Genomic DNA, 27515 nt, shown 5'->3' with positions numbered 1-27515 from the left:
AAAATGGTCAATTTGATGTCTCTCCCATCTCTAAACGCGAATTCTTTTCTTTTTATTCCCGATTTTTCAAGTTTTAATTGAGTTTATTTCACATAATGGGCGACCAAAACTCCGACGATGAGAGCGGTAAATGGTTTGCTGGCGACATATTGATCTGTGCCTAATAAAGTTTTCTCTCAGGCTCGTCCGGCTCCAGTCGTAGTGGCAGCCGCAGTAGGAGCGGCACGCCGCAAGGCGGTAGTGCACCGGGGTAGGTGATTATATTTTGCGAAGTGCATAGTTAATTGATATGACATCGGTTTTCAGATCCCCCCGTAGTCGCAAGTCGGGCAGCGGCAGTGATCGATCTCGTTCGGGCTCCAGATCATCCCGTTCGCGTTCTGGCTCCGGTTCTCCTCGCAGTGCCAGATCCGGATCTGCTCAAAGCCAGAGGTCGGGCTCCGCACACAGTCGCAGGTCAGGATCTGCCCGTAGCCGTAAATCAGGGTCGCCAGGATCCCCACAAAGTCATAGATCAAGATCCCCTCAAAGTCGTAGATCGGGATCCCCACAAAGCCGTAGATCAGGTTCTCCCCAAAGTCGGAGATCAGGCTCGCCCCAAAGTCGCAGGTCAGGATCTCCCCACAGCCAAAGATCCGGATCCGCTCGAAGTCGCAAATCCGGCTCGGCTCACAGTGCTACATCACGTTCCCGCTCGCGTAGTGGCACACCTAAGGGCAGTGGCAATGAGGAGTCGCGGTCCAACTCGCCTAATCTCCAGATTGACGATGAACGTGCCAACTCTAAAAGCGGCAGTCGCAGCCGGAGCAGAAGTGGAAGTCGCTCCTCCAGGTCGCGCTCCAAGACTGGATCTCCCTCGCCCAACAGAAGTCGCAGTCGCAGTGGATCCGGCTCCGGAAGCGATATTGGTGTGCCGAAAAAGAAGCCACGACGAGCGAGTGGCTCCGATCAGGAAAAACAGAAAAGCGGCAGCGATAGCGACATGGAGGAGTCGCCCACCAAAGCGAAGAAATCACGGCTTATCGATTCAGACAGCGAGTCCGACCAGGAAGAGGTAAAGTCCTATTTCGCTATTTAGCCCCTTGATAATATGTCTCCAGTCTGAGTACTTTAAAAAATTACTTTCGTATGTTTATGTTTTATTTAGAAGGATGGGGTACATTGTTCTAATCAAGCATGCTAAAAACGCTGAACTAAACTTATACGTTTCAATATTGCAGGCCAAGAAAGCCCCCGCTGCTGCTGACATATTTGGCGATGCCGACGATATCAGTGATGATGAAGAGGAGTCTGGGCCAGTCACCAGCAAGTCCCCAGCGCGTTCTAAGAGTCGCAGCAGGAGCAGGTCTCGATCCCGCAGTCGTTCGATGAGTCGATCGCGTTCCCGGTCCAGATCACGGTCACGGGATAAAGTCGAGTCCCAGCTAGAGCCGGCACCCAAAGAGGATGAGCCCGAGCCGCTTCCGGAGACCCGAATCGATGTGGAGATTCCGCGCATCTCCGCAGATCTTGGAAAGGAGCAGCACTTTATCAAACTGCCCAACTTCTTGTCGGTGGTCACTCATCCCTTCGATCCAGAGACCTACGAAGATGAGATAGACGAAGAGGAGACCATGGATGAGGAGGGAAGACAGCGCATCAAGCTCAAGGTGAGCAACACGATTCGCTGGCGAGAGTTCATGAACAACAAGGGCGACATGGTGCGCGAGTCCAATGCGCGATTCGTGCGCTGGTCCGACGGGAGCATGTCCCTTCACTTGGGCAATGAGATCTTTGATGCCTACAGGCAGCCGTTGCTAGGAGACCACAACCACCTGTTCATCCGCCAGGGCACGGGTCTGCAAGGACAGTCCGTCTTCAGGACCAAGCTTACTTTCCGACCGCACTCTACTGAATCGTTCACGCACAAGAAGATGACGATGTCGTTGGCCGATCGGTCCAGCAAAACAAGTGGAATCAAGATCCTGACGCAAGTGGGCAAGGATCCCACCACGGATAGGCCTACGCAGCTCAAGGAGGAGGAGGCCAAGCTGCGCCAGGCGATGCGCAACCAGCACAAGGCACAGCCCAAGAAGAAGAAAGCGGGCGCCGGTGAACCGCTTCTGGGTGGCGGCACTTCATCCTACCAGCACGACGACGGCAGCGACGACGAGAATGCCATTAGCCTAAGTGCCATCAAGAACCGGTACAAGAAGGGCTCTGGTGGGGGCCAGGCGGAGGTGAAGGCCTCCACGATCTATTCCTCGGATGAGGACGAGGGCTCGGACTTCGAGGCACGTCGCAGCAAGAAGGTGGACAAGGCCAAGGCCAGCAAGGCGTTGCGCGATTCAGACAGCGAGTCGGACGCGGGCAGCGCCAAGAGCGACAAGAGCGGCGGCGGAGGCAGCGGCAGCGACAACGATGGCAGCCAAAAGAGTGGTGGCGGCAGCAGCAAGTCGGGCAGTGGAAGCGGTAGCGGCAGTGGCTCCGGCAGCGGATCGGGAAGCGATGATTAGGCTATCTAGTTTGTGTTGCTCGAGTCGGCCATTAAAATAAGTGATTAATTCTTTTGTGTTTATCTTGAACTGAAGTGTTTAATTAAAAGTGTGGTTCAAAAGCTTAAAAAAATTGTTTAGCTTTAATTTTTGAAGACTTTTTAGATCTGCGCAAATTTTTGTATATTGGGACAACGTACCTTTTCAAGCACAAAGTCCAAAAACAAACACTTATTTAAATATTAGGAAGCAGAAAGTAACATTTTAAGGTGAAATGCAGAACCTTTTGAAAATAAAAGATGTTTACAATGACGAATAAACGTAAAAAAAAAACTTCAAACAAACCCGTTTATGGTTAAGTTGGCTTGTGCAAAAACAAAGCGATAAGTTAATACAAATTTGGTCTAAAGGTACCAATATGTCCAATAACCATTAAAGGAGGAACAATTTTTGATTATCTTCTCCTACGATAATAACGGGTCTTAAAAAAGACGTGTGTTTCTAACAGATAACGACTATTGTCTGAAATATTTTTTAGACATACAAACTATGAATTTGATTTAAAATAACTGAAATCCTTGTATACAAATGTTAGTACTTCGTAAAAAACTAGTTGGGGAAAGAGCTTTAGTTTATCTGCCAACCCAAAAAGTTAAAGCTTGTTTCCCAAAGACAAATAAACATAAACCCCGATAGCCGCAATTCTATCACGATTTCCCGAATATTTACTAGGAGCTCCGAAATTAGAACATGCAGTACGTCACCATCAACACAGATGTTCAAATCTTGTTTGCTAGCCAAAAGCACTTAGAATGTGTAATTGGCTGTCCTGTATTTGTAGCCAAAAAAATAAAACAAACACGACTTTTTTGGGTTGTTGCTCTTTAATATATAATTTCCATAAATTATTGCTTAAATATTTGTTTATACAATTAGTCTATATGCTTAAAACCCAACGCATGTTTAAACTTTATTCTCTGTTATCTACAACGGCATTTGATTTTACAAATATATATTTCTGCTTCTTGATGTGAGGTTCTAAAAAGGTACTCGTCAATCCTCATCGAATTGTCGCTTGCCGAAAACCATAAATTCCAGTCGGCGTGGGATCTAATCCTACTTAGAGGTTCACAAATATTCGAATGGGAAAATATCAATATTGTTCTTAAAGTGATAACTTTGTGTGTTGAATATGATTGTGCGACAGTTTTTAGTATACAGTTAATAACTTTGTGTAAATGCTAAATCAGCGTTTTGTAAAATAAGATTCGCTAGTTGCACCATTTCAGCCAAATATTATATGTCAGACTATTTTTTGTTGGTTGTGCAACTGATTATAAGGCAGTTTTCGTAAGAGCACATACAAAGCATACGTGGTCTAAAGTGGGCTTGGAAATGTAAATTATTATGGATAGGAACTGAACAGTTAGTTCCCTCTGGATATTTTGGCATTAAGTACTTCCAAAAAATGTTACGTTACGTTTCAACTGACTCTGTATAAAGTACCGTTCGTTACCTAGACGCCTGGCACACTTTTTGCGATTTTTCATTTAGCTAATACTCACAAAAAGCTGATCAGCCTACGAATCTAAGCCGGAATGGAATCCGTTGTCGGGTGGTCCTCTGGTGTTTTATCTGGAACCTAATTCAAATGTGATTTTTTAGTCTTCCCCCTATGATTTCCAGCCCTGTGCACCTTTCACCCTCCCTCCCATTTTTTCCATCTTCGTCTGATAACACGCCAAAGCAAAGAATTGTAAAAAGTTTTCATGCTGCCCCTCTCCTCCTTAGTAAAAAAATTGCACGAAATGCATTTTATAGCGGGGACACAGCGAGGTGATTGGGGGCTTCCATCAGCAGGCCTGCGAATAAAGAGCAAAAACCAAGAGAAACATGAGTCGAGGATTGCTTGTCAACCATTTAAGCGATGTACTAGACCGTGGCCAGCACACTGCTCAACAGCTCCGTTGTCTCAATTAACTATAGTTTTATAAGGGGCGGGGCAGGGGATTAGGGAGGGGCGGTGTTATCAGCCATCGGAGTCCCAGAAACGAGCGTTCGGCATGCACATGTGTGCTGTATTTGTTGGGGGTCGGAAAAGGGGGTTTATTAATTGAATTTTCCCAAAGTGGGGTGTGTTATTTTCCGTTCGATGGGAAGAACAGCCAGTGGGATCTGGGTTAAGCTGCTAATACCAGTGATGGTTTCCATGGAGAAGTATATGTCTGTTCCTCTTGAAAGTTACATTTGGTTTTCGATTTCCGATATGGGTTTGCTTAACGCTGCTATATCAATATATTGTGAACGCATGTTACCATTATTTAAGTTTATACAACAATTTTTTGCAATACGTGTTAATGCGAATCTGGGTTTGATTTGGATATCACATATACATAAAAAAAAGGAAATTATAATAACCTCTGCATGGGTATAACTAGCATAAATGCAGTTCACAATAATTATCTCAAACTGTAAAGAAATATGTACAACATTTAAAAAATTGCCCTAATTTGAAAAGGATCAGACTGTTAGTTAAAAAGCTTCTTACCAATGATTTGGAAGCGACATACCTTCGGATCGCGATAGATATATAAATATAACGATTTCTTCTAGCACTACGTTGCAATGAAATTTTTATTTCCTCTTGCAGGGGTATAAAAAGATCAATTCTTGCGATTACTATATCTAAACGAGCTGAGCACTTGTCAGGTATATATCCTAAGTTGAACTGAGTATTCCAATTCTTTAGCCTCCACCCTGAACCTTCGTATTCAAGGTCTTTTAACTATGTAGGTGCTAAATGTCCGAAAGGTTCTTGGGTTGCGAATCACGACGTGATTCGCACAATAAGAAAGTCGAGAAGCGGGAGGAATACACAACAAAAAATGACTCAACAGATCTAGAGAGCATTACAGTATAACTTCTTTAAAATTAACCATGTTTTGATAGGATGATTAACTTATTTTTTTTTAGAAATGAATTAGAGTCAGCTTTATAAAATCATTTTATTTAGGTTAAGCAGTTTAACTAATGAAGTTATCCTATTGGGAAGACGAATCTACCAAACGAAGCTCAACTTACATGCAGCGAGTGTATCGAGTTGGTCTCGTAGCCGCCCTTGCTCTGCATCTGGGTTGAGATCGCGTTGAGGCGGTTGGCCGACAGCTCCACGTCCGCCGACCCGATGTGGCCGGTGTGGACGAAGTTGGTCGGGTTGCCGATCATGGACCGGTCGATGCGCAGGCGTTGGTGTGGGCGGCGGGACGGGGAGCGCTGCTGCTGGAAGCAGCAGGAGAACCACTGCAGCCAGATGTCGCCGGTGCTGGCCATCTTCCCCTTGCCTCGCTGGCTGGACGGCGTTTCAGTCTTTAGGTGGTGCTGGCGGTCAATCGTGAGGCAGCTGCTCCCAGCCAGGTTGACGACTCTTTAGGGCGTGGGCTACGCACCTCGACTACTGGAACGATCAAACGGAGAGGGGTCTTGTTAGACTTATCAATTACTGAATGAAGCACACATACTCGTATGTTAGATTTACTTTACATTACATTACATTACATTATTTACATTATTGCAATTCAAACTAATTTAAAGTGGATATGTACCTTGGTAGTTTAAAAAACTGACTAAAAATATTTAAATTTTATACTGGCGTAGTTGTAGATAAATAAACATAAGCTATTGGCTAGATGCAACCAATAACTGTTGCACGCCCTAAAACATTTATGCTCCAGAAAAGCAGCAGCGTACAGAGATGTGCGATTTGTTCTACTTGGCCGTTATCCCCGACTTGTGTGGGAGGAGGTATCCGTATCTGCCCGGCGTTTGTCTGCTCTACTTGCTGCCCCACTTGTTACCTGGCTCTTCGCTCGGCTCCACGCCAGCAGATACAGGTACAGATGCGGACACCTTGGGCAGGCAGCCACAGAAACAGATTCGAGAAACAGAAACAGAACAACAGAATTATGTAGCCCGAGGCGTTGCCTGGGAAGCCGCAAGTTGCGAAAGAAGTATAGCAAAACAGCAACAAAAAATCAACAATTAATTGGCACTTTTGTGTAATTAAGATTGAGAAAAAGACACGAAAGACTGACGAAAGCACCAGAAAAAAGACGGGTTTCTCGAAGCTATCATTCACGATCTTCTTGGTTAGCAGGCACAACTAGTTCTGGCGAATATCTTGTTTGTTTTTTCTTTTTTCTGGATGTGTTTCCATAAAAAATGTATAGTAAGCCCACATTATCTGAGTAAATACCGTAAGTCAGCGGATTTTCACAAAAACGTATGGTTCCAATCAGCTGTTCTTCAGAACATTGAGCTAAAATGATTCATAGCTTAAAAATATCTTAATAAATTTTTTAATTAAAATTAATTTAAAGTTAAATACACTTATTATTACCATTCAATGCGAATATATTATAAATTTAATATGGTCTTTTTATAAATTATGTGTGTAAACTCACTTTAAAATTTGTAATATGTAAGATGTTTTAGAGTTCTGCTTAAATTTGGACAGAAATGTTAATTGCTTTACTTGAAGATTGTTTTTAACTGTCATGACCCATGAGGCGTTAAAGTTAAAAGTTTAAAGTCGAATGGTGACCTAGTATCTGCACTTTCTGAATCCCTTTTTCTAACGGAATTCCAGTCAAAACTGTCTCCGTCTTTATTAGATCACAGTGATAGTTACATATGTGGGTATGACAAGCATTTTCCGCGTAATTTTCGCCGTTGGTCCGACTTCTTCCAAGCTTCTTGGGCTTTCTACGCGTCTCTCGTCTCCTTCTGGCCACTGGGCAATTAAAGCTGCTCAAGCGTCTTTAATGCGCAGTGAAAACAAAATGAAAGTGCCAGGCGGCAGGGCAGAGAGATGTGGAGTTGTTGGAACACGGAGACGACGACGGTTGACGACTTGGGGCTGAAGCTGCGGCTCGAAGCCGGCTTATTGTAGCCGACAGTCTGCACTTTCCGAGAGCGAACGTTAACGTTATTATCTCAAATCGCGCTGCGACGCGTGTCACACAACAACAGAAATGGTACACAGAAAGAAATAACTCGCAAACAATATATGATTACATGCCAATAATCTGCAATGAAATCCTCACATCTGCTCACTAAATATATAGAGTATAGAAATAATTTAATAAATAATTATCTTTTTGAAATGCTGATATCTAGTTTAAATTGAATGTGTTACCATCAGTCGTACCTTACTAAGTTTTCTGTATAAAACACATCAGACAAGCCGGAGTAATTGACGGAATGAGGGAATGACTGGTATGAATGAGCGACTGATGAGCGGCAAATGCGCTAAAGCGTTTCAATTTTCTGTGTCAAAAGGTTATTAAAGTGAGAGATGGCCAAGAGATATGAATAGACCTAGGAAATATAACAGCATAATGTCTGCACCGAGAAAAATAATAACTATACTCTGCTCTTCTGTCTCACCTTTAAAACAAAACTTTAGCAGATTTAGGATTAATAATACAACACACCTTCATGACTAAACCATATAAAATAGATATTTAAAATCCCTTATAAGGAGGAAACAAAGCTTCTCCAGAACAAACGCATTTATTATTCCAGTGCAGGGTTCATATTAATGTAGCAGTACGGTTTCGAAAAGTACGCACGTTTTTTCTGACTTTTGTCTTCTCATTTAACTCCAAGTGGGGCTGGAAATCAAGTGTTTTATCAAGCTTGTCTGCCGGTATATGTATGTAAATAACAAACGTGTAGTATATAGGAATATATGTATGTATATATGTATGCGATGTGCATGTTTAGAAAACGAAAGCTAGACAACCGTTAATTATTAATTGAGTGACGTACTTATCCGGCGGCAAAAGAGTTTCCGAGGGGTCATTGATATAAATAAAATACAAAAACTCCCCGTCCGACTGAGTGTGCGTAATTTGCCGTGTCTACTGAAAATTACTTTGCAATAATCATAAACAAATGGATTCCCAATGTGTACTTGATTTTTTCGTCTGCTCTCGAAGTCGTTTATAAACATTTAGCGCTTTCTGTGCCTTTGCAGTTGCTGACATCATCGCCGACGTTGCCGCGATCGGGCGGGGTTATTGAATTTTAACAAAAACCAAAAATGGGCGAACTCGAGTAATTATAATTACATTTAAGGAGCTTAAAAAACCGTTGTCTTTATGTGTTGGTCGAATGAAATCCTAACGACCATGATCAAGTAAGATATTCAATATAAAAAAGAATGAGATTTTTTTGCAACGTTTTTATAGGCCTAAGAAATCAAAGCCAAAATTTTGTTTTATATGATTTTTAGTATAATTAGTATAATTAAGAAAAAATTATATATCTTACTTATCTTAAATTAAAATTTCCAAACCGCATTTGGTTACGAAATATGACCGTACAATTCAGTTTTAAAAATTCATATGTATGTAAATGACTTATTACAAATCGAAAATTGAGCAATTTCATCGAAACTAAGCAATAACCTCGGATTAGCGAGCCATTAAAGCTGTCTAAGTCCGCTCAAAACTTGACCCAAAAACTCCCCCAAATAAATAAACGGCAAACTGCTCGTAATTTGGCAAACCTCTGGCAATTCACACGCGCCAAAGACATCAAGTCTTTGGTAATTTCTCCCCGCGCAGCGGAAATGAAACGTATGCAAAGTGAATAAACAGCGGGAGTGGAGGAACCCAAATCGAAATGATGTACCATCCAAGTTACATCACTTTTGGGTACAACAAGCGACAAAAGAAGGGGCTGGGCTTTGTTAAATGTCGAATGCACGACGTCGATGACAACATGCTTTGCATATGAAGAGAGCCCGCCAGACCGGCCGGGGTTCAAGAAACCAATAAACGGAGTGTAAAGTTAATTTCAACAGAGCTCTTAATCGAATAGTTTAAACCACAAGCGCTGTGCTGGGCAGCATTTCCATTATTTCACTTTGTTCTTTATTTACATGTTGTGGCTTGTTTCACAATAATCACCAGAGAGCACTCGTTGCACTCCACAATCACTTCGGGTGATTCATCGTCTCCGGGTCCGTCGAACAGATACTGACCGCCGCACCGGCAATCGTACGCATAGCTCCACACTGTCGCCGGCTCTTTGTCTGCCTCGACTTCAGATTCTGCGGAGGGAGGAGGTGCTGAAGTCTCATCGTGGTCTTCTTCGACCTCAACTAGGATCCGCTGCATCTCATTTAGCTCCACGCTGGCGTAAATATTACTGTGCGCTCGGAATTTCGACTGCAGCAATTCGGCATCGTAGAGCTTGCGTTTGATGGGATCTTTGAGTGTGTTCCACGCCGCGTTTATCGCGTTGAAGTCGCTGTTCTCGCTCTTCGATCCCGGATTTAGGTCAGCGAGCTGTCGCAATTTGTCGGGATGACATTGTAGTATCAACTGCTTGTAGCTGCACTTGATCTCTTCGAAACTGGCCGTGGACGACACATTCAAAAGCTCATAAAAGTCGGGCATCTGGAAAAGCAAAATCCGTGAAGTTGATTTAAGGAAAAGCATACATTTTCTCGGTACTTACATTTAGCCTAAAACGGTTCTTCTATCACTTTTTTCACAGGTTTTGTTTCAGACTTAAAGATGTTTTAAATAAAACACTAACGATTGCTGATTTACACACTTAATCTGCAATTATTATTTAAGAACCACATTTTAGCACTCTTTTTCTCTTTTAAAAAATTGATTGATTTATTTAATTGATTGAAATTGATACTAAACAGGTTTTGTTAATTCTGTTAGCGCATTTTATATGAAAAGTATTTATTTTGGTCAATTATTGTAACTTTTGCTTACTTTTTGTCAACAATAATAGACATATAATTTTTTTTTTTTTTTATATTGTTTTTTGTACTTTATAGGTAACTTTGAAGTATTAGTAGAAAATTAGTTAATATATTAGCTCAAGTTACTCTAAATTACTTTTGAAGATTAGTACATTGAGTAAGTTAAAATAAAAAAGAGTTCTTGCCAATTAAAAATTCCTAATCGTACCACTAGTTTTTTATCTTAGCATAAACACAAATCTGATTTATCAGATGATTATTTTACTCCGCGCGAAAGATTACGGCTTTAAAGAGGATAATATTTTTTGCAAATCATTTCTACCAGGTAAGCAAATCTGGATAAGATGTTTGAATTATGAATAAACGCGAAAATATTTGGTAATTCTGAAATCTTATCTTGCAGCCAAGTAGAAATGTGCGATCTGAAGGCTGGGCATTATCCAACACTAAAGGTTCTAGTACCCAAAACAGCTGTTTGTTGTTTACATGAGTAGCGACGCTTGGCGGAATTAATAACAGTTAATTTAATCAATATAAAAAAGACACCCCCCGTTTCACGCACACGTACGCAAACAACCAGACAACGAAAAGCGAAACCGTTCTTTGTTGATGGAAAAACAGAAAAGTCCCCAAGAAGGAGTGAGTGTGTATGTTTTTTTTTTCTTGCCAGGTGGTGATAAGAATTAACTTCCACATAAATCAACGCTGCAAATGCATTGCATGTCCGCCGATCATAATTCCCATTCGGTATATCCCCATAAAAGAGAAAAGTCGGACATATTGTCAAAAGTCAAGCCCCAATTGCACTTGGATAGCCGAAAAACAAGGTCAACAAACTGGTTCGGCAGCAGCAGCCCAAAAAAACGAGACATATAAACTCGAACAGCGAATGTAGCATCGCACACACGGTGACCCAATTTCGAAATTAGCAAAAGGAAAGGGGCGAACAACTTGCCCCAAGACAGGAACTTATAACTAATTAATAGCAGAACGTCGGCATCTAATTTACAACGCACGCACATACGATTTCAATGGGTGCCGCTTGCCACTCGAAACTTGCCTTATAAGGTGAGGATTTTTCCTGCACTCTGATCACGTGTGAAAAACTTTATGCTCTGCTGTTTTATTTGATAATTGCACTTGTTTTAGGGCAAAGGAAACACCTCACTCACTTTTCAGAACTTTTTCAGTCTCTTGGGTTCGGAACTTTATTCTTTAGAGAGACACATGAAACTTGGACTCGTTCGCAGCCAGCAGCAGTTGTTATGCGGAGCTTTACTGCATTTGTATTAAATTCGCGCTATTTACGGCGCTTCCGGAGTTTAAACAATGCGTTTCCAGCGGTCGAAAGTTTTTGAAGAGTGCTAGCTGCAGTGTGCCTGACGCTTTCTCTGCGAATTAAACCGAAACGCCTTGACCGATGAAGCCAGTATATCGAATTCAATGGCAACTGGGCACACTCTTTTATTCTAGACTTAGTTTTTAAGAGTCTTAGTTTCTAGTTTTCTAAAAATAAGGTCGTGAAACTTTAAAATTGCTGTTTTTTGTGATGGGGATCAGTACCTTGGCATCACATATTTCTGTCACACCCATGGATTGCAGAAAAACGCAAAAATGTATAGCAGTAAAACTGCACTTCATTCGGGATGAAAAAGTCTTTATATTTTTGGTAGTCATATATCCAATGTAGAATTATATAAAATACGAAACCAGTTTGGGTGTTTCACTCCTACAAAAATTAAATATTGATATTTTCAAACAGTGGTAGCTCAGACAGGGTTTGAGTATTGGCTGGTTGGAACATGTGGCAGCGCTGGCCTCCTCACCCGAACTAGTTCCGGTTCCCAAAGCAACTCTGCACAGCGATGCTTGAACTGTCAACGCCACTTCCGCCTTCTTTCCGTGCGGTTCTTAAACATGACTGGTTTAACGAACAGGGTAAGTGCCGAAAAACGCCATTAAATCGGGCAAAGCTTCAAACAAATGTGTGAAAAGCGCGGCGTATAATATTGGCCATCGGTGCAAGCGGTTAAGAGTGTGGATCAGGAAGGCGAAAGTGCTGTTTTGAGTGTTTGAAAAGGCACGACGCCTTACATTACACGTGCCAAAAAAACTCATCATCTGTGAAAATGTGGAGTGAGCTACTCCCCAGGAGCTAACAAATCTTGGACTGCATTAATTTATCCGAACGACCGACTTGATGATAAAAATCAGTGCCCGTACACATTTGTTTATCCGCTTGCCGCCAAACCTAACCTCATTTTGTTTTTTTTATTTTTATCAAATTTTACCTTCCTTGCAGACCGTTGTTATTGATGGTCGCGGCCATTTGCTGGGCCGCCTGGCCTCCGTGGTCGCCAAGTACCTGTTGCAGGGCGGCAAGGTCGCCGTGGTCCGCTGCGAGGAGCTGAACCTCTCGGGTCACTTCTACAGGAACAAGATCAAGTTCCTGGCCTACCTGCGCAAGCGTTGCAACGTGAACCCGGCTCGTGGCCCCTTCCACTTCCGTGCCCCATCCCGGATCTTCTACAAGGCTGTCCGAGGTACGTACGACCACCAGAATACGGAGAGCAGTCGAGTGCAGCGCAGATCCATGATGTTTTCAACCTTATTACCTACATTATTTGAACGAGAAGCCATGTAAACAAAACATAACTGAGTGAAGCTGACGCTCCAACTGCAACTCTGCCCCTATATCCCCGATAAATGGTTTTCACATTCACTAATCTCTACTTTTCTTCATTTTAGGTAAGCATACGAGACTGGCTGCAAGCTGCTCCACTACTTTACTGTGATGATTATCACTTTCTTACCTACATTATTTGAACGAGAAACCGTGTAACCAACTCTTAACTGATGCATACCAACTTACTAGAGCTGTTGGCTCTTTTGTTATCCTCTACTCACGTGCTAATTTCTCCGTTTCAGGCATGATCCCACACAAGACCAAGCGTGGCCAGGCCGCCCTCGCCCGTCTCCGTGTCTTCGACGGCATCCCATCGCCCTACGACAAGCGTCGCCGCGTCGTCGTGCCCATCGCCATGCGTGTGCTGACCCTCCGCTCCGACCGCAAGTACTGCCAGGTCGGCCGCCTGTCGCACGAGGTCGGCTGGCACTACCAGGACGTGATCAAGAGCCTGGAACGCAAGCGCAAGGCTAAGCTCCGCGTCACCCTCAAGCACAACCGCGAGCTGAAGAAGCTGACGGTCAAGGCGCGCGAGAACATCGCCAAGGCCGCCGAGCCCTTCAACAAAATCATCAAATCCTACGGCTACGAGGTTTAAGGACAACAACAAGGGCATTATTACGTACGTGCAGATGCGTATCCGTTTTTTAAAAGAGAATAAAACAACATCTAGTTTAAAAAACAAAATCGTCTTGGAGGGACTATTTTTTTTAAGACAAACCCTAGAGGAAGCTGATTTCAAACCCAGATTAGTTCACGTAAACATTGGATGCCAAACTGTGGAGACTTAATTTCGCCATTATACAGCTGAAAGGGAATTAATGTTGGTAATGATAAATGGATAAGATTATAGAGATGTGTAGTACTACAAAGTTATGTAAAGTTGGAATGCAATGTATTAGATCTGTTTTATTACATTGAATTTAACATCAACAAAAATTAGAGATAGTTCTCATTAAATGAAGTCTTGATCGAGAAAATTTTAAACAACAAGTATTGCCAACTCCCCAATTTTCCAGACCCTTCCCGTTCCACTTCGTTTTGTCTGACAAAATCGTCCGCGGAGGCTTTACTATGTGTTGTGCATATCTATGATAAAGGCATTTATATATTGGGTAGTACATATATAAAACAGCATAAGTGTTCATGTGTGCATTTAGAAATCAGTTTATTTCGTAGGTATACATTGGTACTTGTACTTAAATCTTATTTCCAGCTTATTTAAAAGATCGGCTATTTCGCTGTCATATTTCATCGTTGGCTCTTTTATGTTTTCAAATGGAAGAAGGAATTCCTGTTCGGAGTCGACGGTTTCCTTGCTTAAACTGCTTTTCATTTTTTGGAAATCATCAAGTAATTGCTTATTGACGGCTTTAAATCCTTGGTAAATTTTGTTAAGCATTTTTAGAGTGTTCCCTTTAACAACATCCATTCTGGAATACTCCTCCATAACTGTCTGGTTTTGTAAGGCCAACATTACTTGAGCTTCGTCGATTCCGAAGTAGTTCTCATCCTTTGTTGCGTGCAGATTGTTCATATGCATTTCAAACTCATTTGGGAAATATTTCGAAGCGTTGGTCGTAAATTCCACATTGGCACCCAAAATAATAGCGAAAAGGATCATCCTTGTCATACTAAAAGAATCCAAAAAGTCGCACAAAACCTTCTTATCGGATTCGGGCAATTTCGTGATTGATGGAGGTGGTGTGGCTAAAATCCAAAATTCATTATTCCCATCAATTGCTGTCCCTTCTGTAACATTTTTATTGTTGTCAGCGGAAGTGAGCGTAGCGGTTGGCGCATCTTTCGAAGTGGAGTTGACGGGATCCATCGGAGCGCCAAAGGAATAGCTCTGAATTTAAAAAAAAGATTGTATTTTTAATACACACATTTCACATTTAATTGTCCTACCATTAAAGCTATAGTTACGATGAAGTAGTAACGCATTCTGCAGTTCAGGAAATTCTACAATGTTGTTTACTCTCAGCCCCGTCGTATTTATATACAGATCTGTGCTGGAAAACTTTTCCATGCCAACGTTATCATAAACTGAAAAACTATTGACCAACAAAGGAAAAATTTTATCTTGGAAAAAATGCAATCTCAATGTTCTGACGTAAGATGATATAATTAAGTTTATATCGCTAAAATGCATTCTTGTCGCATACCACAAAGTGGCACTATTATGAGGAATCAGTGTTTTTCCAACACTGATTTCAACTCTTAAAAATATATATTGCATGTATTGTATACATATATACAATTTTCCGAAATCATAAAATAAAAATCCTTTAAGGACATCTTGTGCAGTTTGTTACAGAAATTTAGTAAAATATTTCGAATATTTATAAATATTGGCGGCATAAAATGGTAGCATTTGGACACTTCTGCAAAATTACAATCGCACTGTTTCACAATTTGCATTTGTTATACATACATACATACATATATGCATACATTTATTTTAACGCCCAATCATTTGGTGAAATGTTGGCGAGTTTTAAACATTTTTTTAAATAATTGAGGTACCCCGCTCTGTTGGATTGGAAATTTAGGTTTTTCCAATAGTAGCAGAAACAATCTTGCCAATAAACTTTAACAATCTTTTTGAAAACACAGCAAATCTTTAAAAGGCTTTGAAGAGGGATATGGTTACAGTCTTCCATCGGTCTCAGTCAAAACGTTCAAGTAAATCTAACTCAAAATAGAAGTAAAATATTGTTGAACGGAGACGACTTCAATGACAAACAAAAAATCGTACGAACATGGTGTGGGCCACCAAAAGAGGCGGGTCATGGAGGACCGCCTGGAGCGGAGCTACCGTCAGAAGGTTAGGATCATCCGCTGCCTGACCGCCCGGCAGTCCAATGCCAAGGACTTCGACCTTTGCGCCAAGTGGATGTACGTATTCAGTCGCACCAGCAAGGAGGAGGCCAGGGCAAGGGACTACCTCCTGGGGCAGATGCTGAGCCAACTCCGAGACGCGGGCAGCCTGTCCCTGCCCTTCACGAACCTGGCCAACTGCAGCCTGGATCTTCACTTGCTGCTAGACGAGGAGGGACGTAAGCTGCTGCACCGCTCCAGTCCCCGGCAGCTGGTGGCCCAGAGGGGCAGCAATCTGGCCAGGCGGAGGCGCAAGCCGACTCCCTTTGAGTGGCGACAGAGAGTGGAGCATCTGGATCACCTGGAGAACCAGTACAGGCGCGAAGAGCAGGAGACCTGGAGCCTCGACTTCCCATCCGAGGGCTGTTTGACGGTGAAATCCCCGCCCAAGAGACAGAAGCTAAAGAAACGTTCCAGGACCTTCGGGACGCAAGGGGAAAATCCAGTGACCCCTCCACGGGCTGCTCGAGATCTCTGCGAGCGAGAGCGCAAGCAGCGAGAAATCCTACTGCGGCGGGAGAGGGCTGACTTGGAAAGGAAGCTCAGAGAGCAGAAGCGGGAGCGGCAAAGGACTCTGCTGGCCGAGGAGCAACAGCTGGAGCGCCAGCGCCTGGAAAAGGCCCGTCGAGTGCTCGACCGGAGGATGCGCGAACAGCAGCTGAAGGTCAAGGAGCGGCGCGACCACGAGCGCTATTTGCTGCTTAAAAAGCGAGAGGAGCAGCGCCTGCAGGACCAGCGTTGGCGAGCCCAACGTCGGCCTATTACACCTTCGTCCCAGGATGTAGAGAATCCTCTGCCGCAATCCGAGGAGCCCGAGCACATGTCCCACTCCAAAATGACCGTTCCGGCCAACTCTGACGCTTCCAAAAGTGCAAGTCGGGAGCAGCAGCTGCAGCTGCGGGCGGAGAACGCGAAGCAGAAGGTCTTGGCCTACGAGCAGCTCAAGGAGTTTCATCGCGAACGGGCTCAAAGTGAGCGCGATCGGCAGCTCAAGATGCGACAGGAGAGTAGAAGGAATCGAAAGGAAAAGGTAGTGGTAGAACCCAAGAAGCTACAGAAAAGTTCGGGGAAGGAAGACTTGCAAAAAGACTTGCAACAAGGATTAGAAAAGAGTCAGCAGGATGGCATCGAAAGAAAGAGGCTGCAGGAGCTTAAGGCTCTTCAGGAACGGCAGGAGAAAGAAGAACAGGAACGAAAATATTTGGCAAAGAAACTAGAGCAGGAACGACTGGAAAGGGAAGATTTCGAAAGAAAGAGGGAAGAGGAGCTTAAGAGCCTTAAGGAAAGACAAGAGTGGGAAGAGAAGGAAAGAATGGAATTGCAAAAAAGACTTGAAACCGAACGAAAGGAAAGGGAAGAATTCGAAAGAAGAACTTGTGAAGAACACAAGCAAAAGGAAAAGAAAATTGAGGACCTCAAAAGGAAACTCAATGAGGTGCACGAAAGAGAAGTAAAGAGGAACGAGGAATTAGAGAGAGAAGCAAGACAGAAACAAGATCTTGAGAAAAGAAAGCAGGACGAGCGCGAAGAAAGTGCTGAAGAGGAAGAGTTGCTCAGAGAAAGACGAATTTTGGAAAAGCTCAGATTGAGCAAAAGCGCAAGGGAGTTATTAGAACAAAAAACTAGGGAAGAAGATCTGAAGAGGGAACAGATTTTAAGGAGACGGCTTCATGTTCAAGAACAGCAAGAGAAGAAGGAAGCTGAAGAACGAGAAGAACGTCAGAAAAAGTTAGTCAAGGAGTGTGAAAAGAAAATTCAAGAGGAAGCAAATATAGACGATCAAGCCAAAAAACAAGAAGGTAGAGAAGACACAGAGAAGCCTTACGCGACTGATAAAAAGGATCTTAATCTTCCAAGAAGGGAAGAATTAAGAACTCGAGAAGAAACGCTAGAACAGAAGGAAGAGCGCTGGCGCAGAATTAAAGAGGACCGTCTTCTCGTGGAACAAAAGCAGGAGGAGAAGCTTAGGCGCGATCGAGAAAAACTTGACCAAGAGGAGAAAGACAGGGACAGTAGACTGCAGCAACTAAGACAGAGAAGGAATCAAGAACGCCAACTGGAAAATGAGACAAGAGATGTCGCAAAAACACTGCGGAATCAGCTCGAGAAGCACTTGGAGCTCCACGAAAATTATGACCTGCGGCAAAAGCGATCGGAGGAAAAGAGGCTCCGAAAAGATTTGGAAAATCTGGAAAAGACAATTGCAACCGAAAGTCGCTATGTTGAGGTTCAAGCGGCTCAAGAAGCCCAGGAATTGCTGGACAGAATGCAAGACTTAGTAGAGATCCAAAGCCAAGAATGCAGAAGAAAATCAAATAGTGAGTCACAAAATATGCTGGTCGAAGAAGCACAAAAAACCGGGGAGGAAGATAAAAGGATTTATCATCCTGAATTTGGGAAAGAAGAGACCAAATTGAAGAATGTAAGCACCCAGTTCGAAAAGCTCCAGGAGAGGAATAAAAAGCTCAATGAGCAGGTCCTGGAGGGACGCCAGGTGCTCGCGGAGTTGCGCATGGCAGCTGGAGAGCTGGCCAAGCACAATCCTTTAAGCAGCCTTTCCCGAAAGACGTCTTTAAAGAATATTTTGAGAACACCGGAAGAGAAAGCCAACGAAAACGGTTCCCACATTTTAAAAAGACGTCAGAGATCGGAAAACGATTTAATGGCCAGTTCTAGCCGCGAGTACTTTATGCCACGATCCTTCAGGACCCGCAGCGAACGATGGGCTCGCTTCATTGGCAGTGAGGAGGCATCCGAGGAGGAGGAGCCTGGATTTCAAGGACGGAATCAAGGCCGATCTTCCAGCGATTTAGATGCTGATCCAAATTACTCCCTTGTGGGGAGCTACTGTCCGCGCAAGAAGATCTATACGGTGGAGCGCCAAACAATTTCAACGAGATCAAATGGTTACTCGGGTCAGATGGAAGCTTATGGCTCCTATGTTCGTAAAAGGGTGGCCGAGTGGCGGAAAACTCTTCGACCAAGTTCATACTCCACCGATGAGGAGCAACCCGAGGGGGAGGAGAAGCGAGAAAGTGGTGGAGAAACCACTGGACCCGTGCACCTCACCTACTGCACACAAACTGGCACGATGCGTTATCCTATGGTTAAAAAACATAGCATTAGCCAAGGTCCTTTGAGTAAAAAGAAGAGACAGGATACACAGCTTCAGGCTTTCGTCCTGCTTTTAACGGGAACTCATATATCTGATTACGATCCAGAAACGTTAAGTACTGAAAATGGACTTCTCCAGCGCAAGTTGTCGGAGGGACAAGCCCTAGCTGCAAGAAAGCACTCACTGAAATCAATTATTCAGGTTGTTAGGCATCTGAGTAGGATCTTTAAAAATGAAGATGCCGATGTCAGTTCCGAGGAGGAGAACGATTGCCATGGAAAAGGAGCACTGGATCAGATCCATCTGCAGGAGACCAAGACCAAGATGAAGCTTCCAAGGCCAATCTTTCAAACTACGTTGGTAGCTTTGTTTCCTCCCAACAACCCCTTTCATTCCCATCTGGTAGAGAAAATGGCCATTCTGGACAGCCAGCTGGAGATGCACCTTAAAAAGACTTGTAACTGGTTCTTCGCACGACGAGGTGGCAAAGATCTGCGACGGAAAGTGGAGGAGTTGGTGGAACAACAGCGACAGGCTCAGACATGCCAGCTGGCAGAAATGTGCCGGAACTCCGAGGAGCAGACGCTGCGGCAGTGGAGACGGCTGGCCAGGAACTCCCTCCTCGGTATGAGGAGTCTCTTCCACGACTACTGCGACATGCACGACGCACTGCCATGCTCAACCCTCCAGACCATTGAGCGACTTTACATCGAATGGAAAGAACGAAGGTGTACGGTCGATTAAAGTCAGGTGCTGCTTAGACTTCCCCTTTGGTTTTTTTTCCAGCAACATGTATTTTATACGTTTATTTTTAATTTTTAATTTATTAATGGTAATTACAAGCAAAAAAAGGTTATTCCTAATCTAAATACTGTACGAATTTCTGTATCTTGGTTTACTTAAATTGATTTGAATTATTCAATGCATTAATTTGTTTTGTCAACAAAGAGAGTGAGACTTAAAAAAGTTCAAATAGGAAGTAGATCATAATGCGTATTTCTTGGTAAAATATAAAATCAACATAACTACCTAGATCTGCACAATTTCTATAAACTACAGATTTAAATTTGCACGTATCATCCTATGTTTTAAATCATAACAGTTCATTAAGCTATTGCATTACTCAAAGCTTTTTCGTCACAGCTGATCTGAAGGAGCTTTTTCCATACATAACTGTCAGCTGGAACAGGGCAATTCTCACCATATCTTTCTGTTTTTGCCAGTGATCGACCTTCGCTTAGTTTTGCCAGAATCCCGGAATGTCATCCTTCAAGGACAAAGTTGTGATCGTGACCGGAGCCAGCTCCGGCATTGGAGCAGCTGCCGCCGTCCACTTGGCCAGCCTGGGAGGACTCCTGGTCATCGTCGGCCGCAACGTGCAAAAGCTTAAGGAAACGGCCGACAACATTGTGGCCGCAGGCGGATCTCCTGCGCTGGAAGTGCAGGCGGACATGACCAAGGAGCCGGAGGTGCAGCAGATAGTGGCCGCCACTCTGGCCAAGCACGGGCGCATTGATGTGCTGGTCAACAACGCAGGCATCCTGGAGAGCGGCTCCATCGAGAACACCAGCCTGGAACAGTTTGACCGCCTGATGAACACCAACGTGCGCTCTCTCTACCAACTGACCATGCTGGCCACCCCGGAGCTGGTTAAGACTAAGGGCAACATCGTGAACGTGTCCAGCGTTTGTGGACTGCGCGCCTTTCCCGGCGTCCTGGCCTACAACATGTCCAAGGCGTCCGTGGACCAGTTCACTGCCTGCGTGGCTCTGGAACTGGCTCCCAAGGGCGTCCGTGTCAACGCCGTCAATCCGGGCGTGATCGTCACCGAGATTCACAAGCGCGGCGGCATGGACGAGGAGACTTACGCCAAGTTCCTGGAGCACTGCCGGGTTACCCACGCCCTAGGTCGTCCTGGAGATGTTAAGGAGGTGGCCGCGGCCATTGCCTTCCTGGCCAGCGATGCTGCCAGTTTCAGCACTGGCGTCAGCCTGCCTGTGGACGGAGGTCGTCATGCCATGTGCCCGAGATAAGCCCGGTTTGAAAAGGTGGAGAAACGGCAACAATGCGGCTGCATTTATCGAATTTATAAGACAATAAACTGTCTGTGTATGTAAAAGAAAAATTAGATAAATAAATATTTAATAACCAAGTTATAAGATATCTTCTATGTTCGTTTTTTCTAAGGTTGAATTCTTCATGCTTGAGGCTCAAGTCTTTTAAACTTTTTATTGGTAATACCTGTTTTTATTAAGTACATATTATTTTTAATAATAACAGATTGGCAAATATATAAAAATAAGTACATAATTGGTTTTTATTTAGTCGAAAAAGAAATACATATATTATTTCGCACTACTTTTTTCAAATTCTAAATATATCTTTACTCCGAAGAGCTTAAATAGATACACGCTTATTAGATTGTTATGGTTCAGTTGTTATTAACATTATAGAAGCTGTTAAACAACTTAGGTACTTTTACATTTAAAATTTTTTCCCCCTCTAAGATATTCTTAAATTGATAAACTTTTAAAAATAATACATTAATCAATATTCATAGATTATTCTAGACAAGGCGTTCATTGATTAGTAAAAACAATGACTAAACACAATAAACATTAGGTTGGCCATCATTCAAAAAACTTGCTACAAAAAACAACAACAAATTAAAATTTAATTAACACCAACTTCAGGTTCCTTTTAATTTCACAACCGCTAGAAATAGCTTTGAAAGTTCCACTCTATCGATAGATTTATCGACTTGCGTCCCCCGAAACGTTTTAGACTCTACTCAATGTCACTACCATTATCACTATCATTGCTATTTTGAAGCAGATCGCCACAACATGCCCAGTTTTAAAGATAAAGTTGTAATCGTTACGGGTGCGAGTTCGGGAATTGGAGCTGGCACCGCTGTCCTCCTTGCCAAACTTGGCGGGCTCCTCACGATCGTGGGCAGAAATGTGGACAAGCTTAAGGAAACCGCGGACCAGATCGTGGCCGCTGGAGGAGCCCCTGCCCTTCAGGTGGCGGCAGACATGAACAACGAGTCTAATGTCCAGGAAATCGTGTCCGCCACGTTGGCCAAGCACGGACGAATTGACGTGCTGGTGAACAACGCCGGAATCCTCGAGCTGGGCAGCATTGAGAACACCAGTCTGGAGCAGTACGACCGTCTGATGAACACCAATGTGCGGGCGCTCTACCACCTGACCTTGCTGGCCACTCCAGAGCTGGTCAAGACGAAGGGAAACATCGTAAACGTTTCCAGTGTCAACGGGATCCGCTCTTTCCCCGGCGTCCTGGCCTACAATGTCTCCAAGGCGGCAGTAGATCAGTTCACCAGGTGTGTGGCTCTAGAGCTGGCCCCCAAGGGCGTCCGCGTGAACTCCGTCAATCCCGGCGTGATCATCACCGAGCTGCAGCGTCGCGGTGGCCTCGATGAGACGGCCTACGCCAAGTTCTTGGAGCACGCCAAGAACACCCACGCTCTCGGTCGTCCCGGGGAAGTCAAGGAGGTGGCTGCGGCCATCGCCTTCCTGGCCAGCGACGAGGCCAGCTTCAGCACTGGAATCAGCCTGCCCGTGGACGGAGGTCGTCATGCCATGTGCCCCAGATGAGAAACGAGCGGACCACCAAATCTTGTTCGTACACACTCTTTGTAAAGTTACCCAGTCAGAAAACATTCCTTCAATAAAAACTGAAAAAAGATCTAACTAGATTAGAAATGTCTGTATCTCTTTCATTAGGTGATTAGATATCTCCAAATAACAGCTTAATCGGTAAACAGAAAAAGAAAGAATTATTTGGAATCCTTCAAATGTTCGCAGGATATTGGCTACATATTTCTTTAGGCGGCTAATTACATTAAAGATTTAGTTTTTTTTTTTTTTTTTTACCAATATTTACATATATGTATGCTGTATAGAAAGTTTCCTAAAAAAATAATTTGAATAAACTTAAAAATAAATAATCTTAATCAGATATTTATAAATGAGACATACTATTTATTTTCAAATTCAATAGTAAAGATTTTGAATCGGTTCAGTTTACAGAGCTTACAAAGGAAGGAGGAAGACTTTCGCCTGGACAGGATTATATAAGGGGATTACCGGGGACACATTAGCTGTTTGCCCCCGTCTACCGAAAGGGTGACTCCCGTCACAAAGCTGGCCAGTTCGCTGGCTAGGAAACAAATCGCGGAAGCTACCTCCGTAGGCTCCCCAATCCTCCCCAGCGCGTGGGTCTCCTTGGAGCGTTCCAGAAACTCAGCATAGCTCTCATCATCCATGCCGCCGGCCTTCTGCAGATTGGTGCGAATCACTCCGGGATTGACGGCGTTTACTCGGACGCACTGGGCACCCAGATCCAGCGCCAGGGATCGAGTGAACTGGTCCACCGCTGCCTTGGACATATTGTAGGCTACGAGGTCGGGGAAGGCTCGCAGCCCACAGACGCTGGACACGTTGACCACGTTGCCTCTGCACTGAAGGAGCTGGGGAAGCACCAACTTGGTCAGATAGAACATGGACCTTACGTTGGCATCCATAACGTGGGTGAAGCAAGCCAATTCCGTGCTCTGCAGCGTTCCCGTGGGCATAATGCCCGCGCCGTTTACAAGAACATCTAGTTTTCCGTAGCGCTCCGTGGACTTTCTCGCAATGCATTCGATCTCCGGCGGCTTGAGCAGATCCCCTGCGATGCCGTATGGCTCGTAGCCCGTCTTCATGCACTCCTTCATCACGCACATGAGACCCTCCTCCTCCCGATCCACCAGCGTCAAGCAGGCGCCCAGCTTGGAGAACAGTTCCGCCGTAGCGGCCCCAATCCCAGAGGCTGCACCAGTGATCATGACCACCTTGCCGGCGAAGTCAAGACCCCCCTTGCCCTTGCTGCCCATTGAACCGAGTTTCCGAGATTCGGTTAGAAATTGAAAGATACTGACGACTTTACGGGAAAATATAACTTAATCATTTTCGTTGCTATGAAAAAGGAAAAGAATGGCATGTTTACATGCTCAAATAAAAAATATTGTTAATTTATTTATTATTAAAAAACAAAAAAGAATGAATAGCAAAGGCAGCAATTGAAATAAAAAGGGCCAATTTACAAATTTTTGTATACATTCAAATCTATGTAAAGATGCATTAACTGCTTGGTTTAATTTTACTAATTTTTTGGTAAAAGTGATTTTTCTTAACAGAATGAGAACCAGTTATATGTATGTACATAAACAAAAAAACGAATAACAATAGTAAACAGGGCGATAAATGCATTTAACACATGGAGTACTCCATGCAGGAAAGTCTAAACGTTCCGAATGTGAAGGTTTCGCCGGCCATATCCTCCGAATTCAGCGGGGGCACATGGCATGGCGACCTCCGTCCACGGGCAAGCTAACTCCAGTGCTGAAGCTGGCCAAGTCACTGGCCAGGAAGGCGATGGCAGCAGCCACCTCCTTGACATCCCCGGGACGGCCCAGGGCATGGGTGGTCTTTGAGTGCTCCAGGAACTTCTTGTACGTCTCGGGATCCATACCGCCTCGAGCGTGCAGGTTGGTCACTGTGACGCCGGGATTCACACAGTTCACCCGAACTCCTTTGGAGGCCAACTCCAGGGCCACGCAGCGGGTAAACTGATCCACGCCCATTTTAGATATGTTGTAGGCCAGCACGCCGGGGAAGGAGCGAATTCCGTTGACGCTTGATACATTCACGATGTTCCCCTTGCTCTTGACCAACTCTGGAGTGGCCAGCATGGTCAGGTGGTAGATCGCTCGCAAGTTCGTGTTCATTACGCGATCGAACTGCTCCAAACTGGTGGTCTCAATGGTTCCCGTCTCGATAATCCCGGCATTGTTGATCAGCACATCCAGCTTGCCGTACTTCGCGAGGGTCTCCGTCCAGATCCTCTGAGTATCCGCCTCCTTGGCGATATCGCCCACCACCAGTGCTGGCTGGGATTGGCCCACTTTGAGGCACTCCTCGGCCACCTTCTTCAGGTTCTCCGCATTGCGGCCATTCAGGGCCAGACAAGCTCCATACTTGGCGAACTTTACGGCGGTGGCAGCACCGATTCCGGAGCTTGCTCCCGTAATTAGAACGACTTTGCCGGCAAAATTCATGACCTTAAATTATGTAAGGGGATCTCAAGCTCTGTGCGCATCTTGTTGATTTTATTAGGGGTATTCACTCGATTAAAACAATCCGGCTAAATAAATATTTACGTCTGCTCAATTGCATATTAAATATTAAGTTTGTTTAACCAAATCTAAGTTTATTAAATATTATGAATTTGTTGCTTAAAAGTCAATTAAAAACGTTTTTTATTAATACTGAATAGTAGACAGCTGCTGCCAGTAAATATAAAATTTTAGGATAAAATAGTATTCTTATTAAATTGATAGTGGTAGTTAAATTATAAATATGGTTTAAATTTTATTTTAAAACATTCATTCTATAACTTCTTCGCAATAAGGGAGCAGTATTTTTTGGTTTCAGAGCCATTTAATACCATGCAGTATATTTAAAGCTTATCGTTAGGTATATTTTAACGGTCCATTCGGTCTCACTGACTTGATCATGTAAACATCGAAATGCGGTTTTTGAGAAATTTATTGGCTCATCAGACGCGTAACTCATCCACCCAAGCTGGCCGCCGGCGAGTGGTAGTCACGGGGAGTGGAGCAGTCACCCCACTGGGCAACAATGTGGCGGATTCCTGGCGGCGCATCCTGGTCGGCGAGTCGGCAATCTCTCGACTAGGACCAGATTTCAAGGGTCTGCCCTGTCAAGTGGCGGCACAAGTTCCGCGGGAGAGCCTGCAGTTGGACCAGTACTTAACCAAGTCGGACCTAAAGCTGATGAGCCCCGCCACCCAGTTCGCCGTCGTAGCGGCGGAGGAGGCCCTCGCCACCGGAAAGCTTAACCCAAAGGAACTGAGCGAGGAGCAGCGAGAGCGCTTCGGCGTATGTGTGGGTATGGGCATGTTCGACCTGGCGGAGGTCTATGGAGCCTGGAACCAGCTGCAGCGTGGCTACAACAGAGTGAGCCCCTTCTTTGTTCCCCGACTGCTGCCCAGCATGGCGTGTGGTCACATAAGCATGCGGCACGGTCTGAGGGGACCCAACCACTCGGTGTCAACAGCCTGTGCAACAGGAGCCCATGCTCTGGGCGATGCGATGCGATTTATCCGCAATGGCGACGCAGACGTAATGCTGGCCGGCAGTGGTGAAGCCTGCATCGACCCCCTGTCCATCGCTGGGTTCTGCAGACTGCGAGCTTTGAGCACCGCATTCAACGATAACCCAGCGGTGGCTTCCAGACCCTTTGATAAGTCAAGGGATGGTTTTGTAATGGGTGAGGGTGCAGCTGTCCTTTTGCTGGAGGAACTAGAGCACGCTCGCGCCCGAGGAGCTCCCATCCTAGCCGAGATCCTGGGCTACGGGCTGTCGGGCGACGCCTATCACATAACCTCGCCCAGCGAGGACGGAGCAGGAGCCACTCTGGCAATGAGGCGGGCCCTTCAGGATGCTGGAGTTTCCCCACATCAAATAACTTACGTAAACGCCCATGCTACCTCCACACCCACGGGGGATCGTATCGAGTCACACGCAATTGGACGTGTTTTCGGCGAGCACACTTCCCAAGTGAAGGTCTCCTCCACCAAGGGAGCCCATGGCCATCTGCTGGGCTCATCCGGCAATCTGGAAGCTCTCTTTGTGGTGCACGCCTGCGCGGATAACAAGCTGCCACCCTCCATTAACATTGAGCAACTGGATGTGGAAGTCAACGTTGTCACGGAAGCCACAGAATGGTCACCCGATCAAAAACGCCGCGTTGCCCTAAAGAATTCGTTTGGCTTCGGAGGAACCAATGCCTCCCTCTGCATTGCCAGCTATGTCGATTAGTAGCCAAGAACTGTTAACTATTTGTAAAGACACACGTAAATAAAATCGTCAAATTTTTGCATATTTTTAGGAAAAATGTTAAGTTTTAAAACTTTATTTGGAAAACTTTTTCGGTTGCTCGTCACGTCGTCGTCTTCGTCAGTTTCTTGCTCTGTAAAAATGTTTATGCGTACGGTTATTATCCAATGCGCAATGTATGTACTGTTATATTGTATATCTGTATATAATATATATATATAGGTATATAATTATGTATATAGCTCTGTTTGATTTGCTTCTGTTGCTTTTCTCTCTGTTTGTTATTGCTGTTTTCGCTGCTTGATGTCGCCGGCTTTTGGTAGACAACGATAAAAGTTCTATTGATGTCGTCAAATAATAAGAAACAAAGTAACCGTTGATTGCTCGTTAATCATTCAATCATTCAATCGGCTTTTGCTGTGTTTATGGGCTGAGTTTGACAATAGTTGCAGCTTTCGATCCGTTCTCTTTCTTTGACTTAACTAACCATTTAATTTGAAGTGTTTTTATTTTACAAAATTGCTTAGGTCGTAAAGTTAAAAGTATGTTGGCTTACAATCGAAACTTCTTCATAATCGTTTAAATTTATTGGTTTTCTGTTAATGCTCTGATGGTTTCCGCTTGCCCTGCTGCTCTACCTT

General features: G+C 44.3%; 11 protein-coding genes across 16 annotated transcripts; 6 read left to right on the top strand and 5 right to left on the bottom strand.

Moving 5' to 3' along the window:
• Positions 1–2: 2 nt before the first annotated feature.
• LOC108090109 (another transcription unit protein) lies at positions 3–2818 on the top strand. Its single transcript, XM_017188626.2, has 4 exons — positions 3–126; positions 181–250; positions 307–1054; positions 1221–2818. Exons 1-4 carry the CDS (start codon positions 96–98, stop codon positions 2493–2495), a joined length of 2124 nt encoding a protein of 707 aa, XP_017044115.1. The 5' UTR covers positions 3–95; the 3' UTR covers positions 2496–2818.
• Positions 2819–3339: 521 nt separating this feature from the next.
• Positions 3340–11548, bottom strand: LOC108090113 (CDC42 small effector protein homolog). Of its 2 annotated transcripts, none has more exons than XM_017188638.1 (3): positions 11436–11548; positions 5556–5925; positions 3340–4336 (listed from the first exon to the last, which is right to left on the bottom strand). In XM_017188638.1, the coding sequence occupies exons 2-3, from the start codon at positions 5802–5804 to the stop codon at positions 4328–4330; spliced, it is 258 nt and encodes an 85-aa protein (XP_017044127.1). In that variant the 5' UTR covers positions 5805–5925; positions 11436–11548; the 3' UTR covers positions 3340–4327. The 2 variants fall into 2 exon arrangements, with proteins under 2 accessions (XP_017044127.1, XP_017044126.1); XM_017188637.1 differs by having other exon boundaries at positions 5556–5928; positions 11436–11541.
• Positions 9325–11548, bottom strand: LOC108090112 (DPH4 homolog). 5 transcript variants are annotated; one of them, XM_017188634.1, is made up of 3 exons: positions 11436–11532; positions 10002–10105; positions 9325–9940 (listed from the first exon to the last, which is right to left on the bottom strand). In XM_017188634.1, the coding sequence occupies exon 3, from the start codon at positions 9938–9940 to the stop codon at positions 9413–9415; it is 528 nt and encodes a 175-aa protein (XP_017044123.1). In that variant the 5' UTR covers positions 10002–10105; positions 11436–11532; the 3' UTR covers positions 9325–9412. The 5 variants fall into 5 exon arrangements, with proteins under 5 accessions (XP_017044123.1, XP_017044122.1, XP_017044124.1 ...); XM_017188633.2 differs by lacking the exon at positions 11436–11532 and adding an exon at positions 10472–11277; XM_017188635.2 differs by lacking the exon at positions 11436–11532 and adding an exon at positions 10586–11277.
• Positions 11549–12096: 548 nt separating this feature from the next.
• Positions 12097–13636, top strand: LOC108090209 (60S ribosomal protein L13a). Its single transcript, XM_017188801.1, has 3 exons — positions 12097–12201; positions 12566–12806; positions 13192–13636. Exons 1-3 carry the CDS (start codon positions 12181–12183, stop codon positions 13545–13547), a joined length of 618 nt encoding a protein of 205 aa, XP_017044290.1. The 5' UTR covers positions 12097–12180; the 3' UTR covers positions 13548–13636.
• A 456-nt stretch (positions 13637–14092) lies between these two features.
• LOC108090208 lies at positions 14093–15462 on the bottom strand. Its single transcript, XM_017188800.2, has 2 exons — positions 14861–15462; positions 14093–14801 (listed from the first exon to the last, which is right to left on the bottom strand). The coding sequence occupies exons 1-2, from the start codon at positions 14894–14896 to the stop codon at positions 14118–14120; spliced, it is 720 nt and encodes a 239-aa protein (XP_017044289.1). The 5' UTR covers positions 14897–15462; the 3' UTR covers positions 14093–14117.
• Positions 15463–15465: 3 nt separating this feature from the next.
• Positions 15466–19720, top strand: LOC108090082 (trichohyalin). The gene is made up of 2 exons (XM_043209099.1): positions 15466–18437; positions 18477–19720. Exons 1-2 carry the CDS (start codon positions 15690–15692, stop codon positions 19689–19691), a joined length of 3963 nt encoding a protein of 1320 aa, XP_043065034.1. The 5' UTR covers positions 15466–15689; the 3' UTR covers positions 19692–19720.
• Positions 19721–20108: 388 nt separating this feature from the next.
• On the top strand, positions 20109–21099 carry LOC108090086 (3-oxoacyl-[acyl-carrier-protein] reductase-like). Its single transcript, XM_017188587.2, has one exon. It carries the CDS (start codon positions 20207–20209, stop codon positions 20978–20980), a length of 774 nt encoding a protein of 257 aa, XP_017044076.1. The 5' UTR covers positions 20109–20206; the 3' UTR covers positions 20981–21099.
• Positions 21100–21712: 613 nt separating this feature from the next.
• LOC108090084 (cyclopentanol dehydrogenase-like) lies at positions 21713–22668 on the top strand. Its single transcript, XM_017188586.2, has one exon. It carries the CDS (start codon positions 21794–21796, stop codon positions 22565–22567), a length of 774 nt encoding a protein of 257 aa, XP_017044075.1. The 5' UTR covers positions 21713–21793; the 3' UTR covers positions 22568–22668.
• Positions 22669–22933: 265 nt separating this feature from the next.
• LOC108090227 (uncharacterized oxidoreductase TM_0325) lies at positions 22934–23914 on the bottom strand. Its single transcript, XM_017188823.2, has one exon. The coding sequence runs from the start codon at positions 23845–23847 to the stop codon at positions 23056–23058; it is 792 nt and encodes a 263-aa protein (XP_017044312.1). The 5' UTR covers positions 23848–23914; the 3' UTR covers positions 22934–23055.
• Positions 23915–23976: 62 nt separating this feature from the next.
• On the bottom strand, positions 23977–25121 carry LOC108090229 (glucose 1-dehydrogenase). Its single transcript, XM_017188824.2, has one exon. It carries the CDS (start codon positions 25069–25071, stop codon positions 24301–24303), a length of 771 nt encoding a protein of 256 aa, XP_017044313.1. The 5' UTR covers positions 25072–25121; the 3' UTR covers positions 23977–24300.
• A 391-nt stretch (positions 25122–25512) lies between these two features.
• LOC108090130 (3-oxoacyl-[acyl-carrier-protein] synthase, mitochondrial) lies at positions 25513–26932 on the top strand. The gene has a single exon (XM_017188666.2). The coding sequence runs from the start codon at positions 25543–25545 to the stop codon at positions 26854–26856; it is 1314 nt and encodes a 437-aa protein (XP_017044155.1). The 5' UTR covers positions 25513–25542; the 3' UTR covers positions 26857–26932.
• The last annotated feature ends 583 nt before the right edge of the window (positions 26933–27515 follow it).

Source organism: Drosophila ficusphila, unplaced genomic scaffold (genome assembly GCF_018152265.1).
Source record: "Drosophila ficusphila isolate 14025-0441.05 unplaced genomic scaffold, ASM1815226v1 contig_791, whole genome shotgun sequence".
NCBI classification, from domain to species: domain Eukaryota; kingdom Metazoa; phylum Arthropoda; class Insecta; order Diptera; family Drosophilidae; genus Drosophila; species Drosophila ficusphila.
The sequence above is the reverse complement of the archived record's forward strand: the minus strand, read 5'-3'. Positions and strand labels throughout refer to the sequence as shown.

Coding starts and splice junctions, on each gene's coding strand:
- LOC108090112 (XM_017188636.2), bottom strand. CDS start 9,940: ATGCCCGACTTTTATGAGCTTTTGAATGTGTCGTCCACGGCCAGTTTC.
- LOC108090208 (XM_017188800.2), bottom strand. CDS start 14,896: ATGCGTTACTACTTCATCGTAACTATAGCTTTAATG. Junction 14,802..14,860: donor TCGTAACTATAGCTTTAATG/GTAGGACAATTA, acceptor TTTTAAATTCAG/AGCTATTCCTTTGGCGCTCC.
- LOC108090229 (XM_017188824.2), bottom strand. CDS start 25,071: ATGAATTTTGCCGGCAAAGTCGTTCTAATTACGGGAGCAAGCTCCGGA.
- LOC108090113 (XM_017188638.1), bottom strand. CDS start 5,804: ATGGCCAGCACCGGCGACATCTGGCTGCAGTGGTTCTCCTGCTGCTTC.
- LOC108090086 (XM_017188587.2), top strand. CDS start 20,207: ATGTCATCCTTCAAGGACAAAGTTGTGATCGTGACCGGAGCCAGCTCC.
- LOC108090209 (XM_017188801.1), top strand. CDS start 12,181: ATGACTGGTTTAACGAACAGG. Junction 12,202..12,565: donor TGACTGGTTTAACGAACAGG/GTAAGTGCCGAA, acceptor CCTTCCTTGCAG/ACCGTTGTTATTGATGGTCG. Junction 12,807..13,191: donor CTTCTACAAGGCTGTCCGAG/GTACGTACGACC, acceptor TCTCCGTTTCAG/GCATGATCCCACACAAGACC.
- LOC108090130 (XM_017188666.2), top strand. CDS start 25,543: ATGCGGTTTTTGAGAAATTTATTGGCTCATCAGACGCGTAACTCATCC.
- LOC108090084 (XM_017188586.2), top strand. CDS start 21,794: ATGCCCAGTTTTAAAGATAAAGTTGTAATCGTTACGGGTGCGAGTTCG.
- LOC108090082 (XM_043209099.1), top strand. CDS start 15,690: ATGACAAACAAAAAATCGTACGAACATGGTGTGGGCCACCAAAAGAGG. Junction 18,438..18,476: donor TGAGAACACCGGAAGAGAAA/GCCAACGAAAAC, acceptor AAAAGACGTCAG/AGATCGGAAAACGATTTAAT.
- LOC108090109 (XM_017188626.2), top strand. CDS start 96: ATGGGCGACCAAAACTCCGACGATGAGAGCG. Junction 127..180: donor AAACTCCGACGATGAGAGCG/GTAAATGGTTTG, acceptor GTTTTCTCTCAG/GCTCGTCCGGCTCCAGTCGT. Junction 1,055..1,220: donor GCGAGTCCGACCAGGAAGAG/GTAAAGTCCTAT, acceptor TCAATATTGCAG/GCCAAGAAAGCCCCCGCTGC.
- LOC108090227 (XM_017188823.2), bottom strand. CDS start 23,847: ATGGGCAGCAAGGGCAAGGGGGGTCTTGACTTCGCCGGCAAGGTGGTC.